The 7,281-nt window shown below is 42.4% G+C and overlaps 1 protein-coding gene across 2 annotated transcripts in view; it reads left to right on the top strand.

The window, feature by feature from the left end:
• The window catches only part of LOC310818092 (steroid hormone receptor ERR2-like), a gene marked incomplete at both ends in the record, with an annotated part of 32,383 nt that extends 25,730 nt beyond the window's left edge, over positions 1 to 6,653 (top strand). For both annotated transcript variants that reach the window (XM_083688854.1, XM_083688855.1), the window contains 2 exons: positions 3,154 to 3,423; positions 6,409 to 6,653. In XM_083688854.1, the coding sequence (XP_083544980.1) occupies positions 3,154 to 3,423; positions 6,409 to 6,653 (515 nt within the window). The remainder of the gene's footprint in view (positions 1 to 3,153; positions 3,424 to 6,408) is intronic.
• Between the last annotated feature and the right edge of the window lie 628 nt (positions 6,654 to 7,281).

Here is a 7,281-nt window from a genome sequence, read left to right as displayed (position 1 = left end):
CACATCCACATCCACACATACACACTTTACAATCAACGATACAGCAACAACAGCTCGGACATGGAGGCTGTGTCCTGTCAGATCCGTATGTCTCTCTCCCCTGTTAGTCTGGTGCTCATGATAGGGCCAGTTAGTGCCTTTTCTCTTTCTCTTTCTCTCTTTTTCTCTCTCTCTCTCTCTCTCTCTCTGTGTCTCTCCACTCATATGGACCCATGAGTCTCATTATTACTTTCTATCTTTTTATTAGGCCCATTAGGGCCCTTAGGAGGCCTCTAATGATACTAAATGAATGGAGTGAACTACTGTCGGTTTCAGGCCTAGGTATTACTGCAGATCAGGAAGCCCTCCATTTCATTGTATAGCTACTCTCCTTACATGTTTTTTTTTTTTATTTAGAAACTATTGTACTGGTATAGTATAGTACTATTTCTATATGATCTACTTACAATGTCAGTCAAAGAGAGCATTGACAGCCTCAATTGCACGGTTAGATTGTTCTTGGTTGAGGAAAAAGCCTCACAAAAACAGTATATCCATCAAATGAATTCATAGTTTATTGTGTAAAGAAAGGAAGTTGTACGTGAAGCCTAAAAATGAGGATATTTGCAAGGGGAAACAATATATAATTTAAAAGAAGATAAAGCGTTAATCTTTTAATTCATAAGGCTCATAAAATATTTAGACTTAGTTGAGACCTTTACTACAGGTCCACCTCTGTGTTCTGTCATCGAGAGGAAACAGTGCAGACGGAAATATAGACGTTCCTCCTCCCGTTTGCTCGATACCGTGTCATGTTTGGTCAAACAGCAGTAAATCAGTGGGGTGAAATATTGATATTTCATCAGGGAGAGGCACCCTCCGGAGTGTCACTTAACTCAGCCACCTCAGAATGCTGCACCTGAAGCTCCGGGCGACCCCGGGGAGCCAGGAAGTCACTCCATCACTTCGGTAAATTGAATGGAAGAAAATGCCAGGGAAAGAGAGAGAAAAGGAGAGGGAGAAAACTGGTGTAAAGACAGTTGAGGATAATTTTTCCATGTGCATTTTTGATACACTGTCTCAAGAAAACATGGCATAAAAATATTGAATGATGGAAAGAAAATGTTTTATTACTTTGTCTATTTGGAATTTCTCACATACAGTTTTGGACGTCTGTGTGTGTCTTTTTTTTTTAACTGTCGTTTTTTGTTGCTTAATTTCATATGATTACAGTTATAGAGTCATAGTGGTCCTCTTTGGCTTAGTTGGTAGAGCATGGCGCTAACAATGCTTAGGTTGTGGATTTGATTCCTGCTGGGACCATATATACTGAAATGTATGCACTCACTGCAATGTAAGTCTCTTTGGATAAAAGCGTCAGCTAAATGGCATATATTATTATTATATATCATAGCTGGACTCCTACAACTGAGGGATAACAACCCATAATGAATTAATACATTCCTATGGTGGCATATGTCCATACAGTATGTAAACTCTAGGATCCACACTACTCCCCCATCCCCCCTACCAAACATGTACCGGATGTCCTCTATCAACATGCTGTTTGTCAGATCAGAAGCCTGGATCGATCCCCCCTTCACTTTCTGTGGGCTGATTACGATCTGCTAATCAATGGGACCCCCAGCACTCTCTCTCTCTCTCTCTCTCTATCTCTATCACTCTCTCTCTCTCTATCTCTCCCTCTCTCTCTCTCCATTTGCTTGATAAGAGCCAGTGGGGGAGCTCATCTTCTCCAACCTGCCCCTGTCCTCTATGTTCCCTCCCCACCGCCTCAGGTTTGTGTCGTGGGAACAGCGAGTGCCTGAAGCAGGTCAATACTCCAATCATCTCCCCTGTTCACCATAAAGAAATAGAATGCATTGTGTCGGGGAAATCTTTTCAGTCGCCTGTCTGTTTGATGTGGTGAAAATGTTGAAGGTGGGAAGAGTCAAGAGCATTGACGTTTTCGAGTTGTAGCCCACTATCGATGGGACGAACATTCAATGAGACAGAGGGATATTGCGATAATGAGAGGATAATGTACTGTACTGTACATTATGTTTACGTTATGTTCTAGCTGGTCTTGAATTTGATGTGTGAATTTGATGTGTGAATTTGATGTGTGAATTTGATGTGTGAATTTGATGTATGGTATGTTGAATTTGATGTGTGAATTTGATGTGTGAATTTGATGTATGGTATGTTGAATTTGATGTTCGAGTGTGAACATATAACGATTTTTTTTAAAACGTCGGTTATTTTAAAAGCTAGTTTAGCTCTTAGCCACTACTGTTTAACTCTGCGTTGCTCTTCTGGGGTTTAGAGCGGAGTGGCTATAAATGTGTTGTAGAAAGCACGAAGTAAATCTAATTTGATTGTGTGATGTCTGGGAGCAGAGCAGAAGACAGAATTCATAATTCTGTTGTATCAGAGTGACAAATGAAGTCCTAATATTCTTCTGGATTGACTGATATGACTAAGTGCTTCCTCATTCAAGGCCCGCTCAGATGCTACTTGACTGGTACTGTAAGCAGCAGGACTGAGTGGTGGCAGTTGGGGGTTAAAGCGGCCTGGAGTCGTGTTTCAAAGGCCTTAACTCTTTGCTGATTTATGTCCTTCCCTTAAGCCACCCCATAGTGCGGGCGGTCTTCGTTTCAAGTGGGCTCTTGTTGGGGCATTCAGAAATACACACATAGCCTTAGAACACATGTGAGCTTGAGCTTGCTGACCTGACTATCCAACGCGGTCACCAAGCTAAAGTGCATGACAGTTCAGTCCGATAATGACTTTGTTTGGGTTGTGTGTGTTGCGCAAAGGATGATTTTGTAGAGCCACAGCTCACTAAAAAGTTGAATTTCTTTAATATATATATATTAATGTATATGAACGTAAAATGTCTACAAACAAAAGATTACAACCAGCATACTATACACATTTTATTTGTGTATTTTGATTTACTAGCACAGACAAAAAACAGTGATGGATAGCATTAAAAGAGGAAAATATACATAATAAAACATTATTTAAAAAATAACCTAGAGGGCTTTTGGGATAGACCTCTCCTTTTAACACTAAAATAAATTATAGCAAATATGAACAGATGCTGGTAAAATAACAAACAGGCAGTCTCATTGATAAACCTGTTATCTTCTTCCTTCCCCTTCCCCTTAGGCTTCTCCAACCTCTCACTGGGAGACCAGATGAGTCTACTGCAGAGTGCCTGGATGGAGATCCTGGTGCTGAGCATCGTGTTCCGCTCGCTGCCCTGTGAGGAGGAACTTGTTTACGCGGAGGATTACGTGGTGGACGAGGAGCACGCGCGGCTCTCGGGTCTGCTGGACCTGCACGTGGCCATCCTGCCCCTGGTGCGCCGCTACAAGAAACTCCGCGTGGAGAAGGAGGAGTTTGTCACACTCAAGGCCATCGCCCTCGCCAACTCAGGTGGGTCAGAGATGGCAAGTCACAAGCAGAGATGGAATAGAAAACAGTACCAAAATATTTATATACCTATATTGTAAAGTATGTATATACAACTAAACAAACATTGTAAAATATAAAAACTCTTAAGGTGAGTCGTGCTTTCTTTATTCATGCACCCATTTATTTTGGAATTCCATGGCAACCTGGTAGTCGTATAATGACCACCTAATAATCGATTCGATTAATTGATATAATTGACCAAAATATTATGAGGCCCAAATACATCCTGTGGCTTTAACGGTCACCCTGAGCTTGACAGTAAAGTACATCTGTATGGTAAATCTCTAGTAAATCTGGGTACCTGACATGCAATTAAAACAAACAAAGAAATAAAACAAACAAATGTCAACTGATTTTCTATCTCGGAGTGCGATCACCTCCACAATGAAGGGTGCTAGATAAGAGGGGACAAAGGGGTCAGGAACATGGCTATTTAATTAAATGCCCCAATTGTGTGTGTGTATGTGTGTGTGCGTGCATGCGTACGTGTGCGTGTGTGTGTGTGTGTGTGTGTGTGTGTGCATGTGCGTGTGCATGCGTGTTTGTGTGTATGTGTGATTGTCAGTTTGCGCTCACTCTCTCTCTCCATCTCCATAACAGTAGCTGCCAGAGGCCCCACAGCCAGGGGAGATATATTTAGCATTTCATTAGGAAAACAGGGGCTGTCAATAAAATGTGTTAAGTGGAGTGGAATGAGTGCCGGGGAGCGACTGGGCTCGTTTGTTCCGATGTGAAGATGCGGAGCTCGTATCGACAGTTTGCTTTTCATGAGGCAGGGCCTGTCCCCCCTACTAATCAATGCCTGTTTGGAGTCTTTTTTCGCTCCTGACTGAAAAATGAAAAATGCTGAGCGGCGAGCTTTTGCTTTAGTCTTCAGATGACAAAACCTCCACGGGACAGGGGTGGGCCGGAGGGAGGGGAGCAGAGAAGAGGAGGGATGTTTATTGAGGTATGGGTGGGAGAGAAATGGAAGGGAACTGAGAGAGGGGGCTCAGGGAGGGCAAGAGGGCAGCCTCGGTATGTTTGAACACAGCCTCCGAGAGATTGGCTGCTCGGGCATTGTGGGTGTGACAGCTGTGGAAATTCGTGGCCATTGATTTTGTAATTAGCAGCATATCGATGGGATTGACGCCAGGCTGCTGACGGATTACGTGGAAATTGTTTCTTCAAAGTTAGTTTTGGATTCCGCCCCTTACCACCCCCTCCCGACACATACACATCATACACACACACACACACACACACACACACACTGCGGAGTAGGATCAGATCAGCATTAACATGAAGGGCCAAATGAAGACTGCTGGAAACACATGTGCGGTCCACATAGCCTACTTAATTTCCCAAGATAGAAACGCAATTTACACAGAAGGCGACTGGTAAGAGAGACTTAATCAGTCAGTTAGGAACATAATTAGCCTTGTACTTTCCTTTTTTCTGCCTCATTTACACGTTCCTACACAGTACTTCTCGGGGAACTTTTGAAACAAATGGTAGATCCACTCCTTTGGATTCATTTTTCATTCATACTCATCTATCTGAACCATTATGAAATTAAATAATGGGTTTAATTTATGAAATGCGTTTCACTGGGTCTCAAATGGCTTTCACAGGCTGGGTCTCAAGTGGCAATGCACAGGCATTTAGGTGGTTGTCATTTATCTTTTCTGTTATTCCTGTCTTTTTCCATAGGGTTAGTGGATAAAACAATTTCTGAGAAAGAGAGGAAAGAAAGACGGGGGGGGGGGGGGGGGTGGTAAAGAAAGGGAGAAGGCACTCACAAGCCTTATCATGAGTGCCAGACTTACAGGTTCATTGCAGACATACACAGACAGACAGACAGACAGACAGACAGACAGTTTAGATGGGAATACCTCCTCAATGGTTAGGTGAGGACCGGTCAGACTCCTCTTTGTGCACGTACAGTAGGACTAAACCACATCTTGGATATCATACACACAGAGATCAAAGCATTCATAACAATAGGGTTTTAGAATCATTATTTGCAAATGGCTTTGAAATAAAAAAGAACCTGACGAAGATCCCAGTGGGATCAAAACAGCGTCTTTAATAAATCACTGGGGAGCATTACAGAGTTGCCGACATTACTTATTTCATTCCTTGTAATGAAATAAGGCAGCCGCAAGACAATGGGCCTGTCTGTCATATATGACATTCCCTTTCAGATTGTCCTATGGAGGGCAAGAAGGCCCACTGTATGTCTTTTAGGTTCAAATTAGGAGACTTACAGACATGGAATGAGGGTTCTCTCTTCGCGGTTCTGTTAAGTCTGCACTGGTTTTATTTTAGGGATCTATGCATAAGGGGACTGCTTTCTCTTTCTTATGGAAATTAAGGCCATCTGCTGCAATCGTTCAACTGAACGATATCCTAGTAATGTAGCCATCTGAATTCATTAAGAGGCGAGTGTCTATGGTCCAGGATACCAAAAAGAAATGAATCTTTTTCCCTGTCCACAGTATATTTATACAGCCTTACCTCTCCCTCTCTCTCACTCCCATGAGTCCTGGCAATGCACAGGCATTTATTTAAGTCTGTGATAAACCACTAACAAGAGAAAGCCTCTCTGCAAAATTGGATGTTTGCTTAAATGAGCCACAGAATTTAAAGTGGGTGAAATGATTTCAATGAAGAGTTGGATTGAATATCAAGTTTCTGTTTTAAGCAAGATCACTATTAACATTTTGATTTATTTAGCCAAACCCACACTTTATTGGAAGTATTGAATGAATAGCTTGAAACCAAGTGTAAATATAATGTTACTTTAAATATGAATATTAATAAAATTGATATAAAAAAAAATCTACATACTGTATAAATTGTATATATATGATATTATTACATTTGATGACAATAACACCTCTCCATCTCCCTATCTACCCTTCTTCATTTCCCTCTCTCTTTGCCCCCCCCCCCCCCTTCTAGACTCCATGCACATAGAGGACGTGGAGGCAGTTCAGAGGCTCCAGGACTCTCTCCACGAAGCCCTGCAGGACTTAGAGGGCGGCCAGCATGCCGAGGACCCTCGGCGGGCAGGCAAGCTGCTCATGACCCTGCCCCTGCTCCGGCAGACAGCCGCAAAGGCCGTGCAGCACTTCTACAGCATTAAGGTGCAGGGCAAAGTCCCAATGCACAAACTCTTCCTGGAGATGCTGGAGGCCAAGGCTTGACCATTGAGCCAAAGGCTTGACATACAGCTGCTTCACTCAATGAGGAGAAGGACAGCCTGTGAACTGGGCGGGGTGGTGCCATGGAGACACGACGATGACGAGATGAAGAGAACAGCTGTCTCTGTGGGGCCAAACCACCAATGAAGAAATAAATAAAAGAGAATTAATGGACTACCGAAAAACTGATTTCAAGGGTGAATATATACAGTAAATCGCTCTGATTGATTTAGGATATTATAATGTATATAAAGATGCTGTGTACAGAAATTGGCACTCTGGGTCTTGTTATAAGTAGAGACCCTTTTGCTCTATATCTCCTGAAGCTGCTGTGAGTTTTGTTTCTTTCTTTTCATGTTGAAACCGAGGTGTGAAGTTACGTTCTGATAAATCTGAAAGTGAAGTGTTTTTTTCTCCCTCTCTTATTTATCATCAGTTGTAAGGCATTAGAGGCACCCATAGGCCTATGTACTATTGTGTGAAATTGCACTGTATGGGTGGAGATGATTTGGCAGACATATTCTTATATTCTTCATTGACCTCAAAGAAACAGATAAGTACACCTACCATAATGAGGATGTAAGGTCTTCATAACGTATTTACCTCCTTGTACTGTAGCTTCATAGCTTCG

The sequence above is a fragment of the Argentina silus genome (genome assembly GCF_951799395.1).
Source record: "Argentina silus genome assembly, chromosome: 17".
Classification (NCBI taxonomy): Eukaryota; Metazoa; Chordata; class Actinopteri; order Argentiniformes; family Argentinidae; genus Argentina; species Argentina silus.
This window is presented reverse-complemented; position numbering and strand designations above follow the sequence as displayed.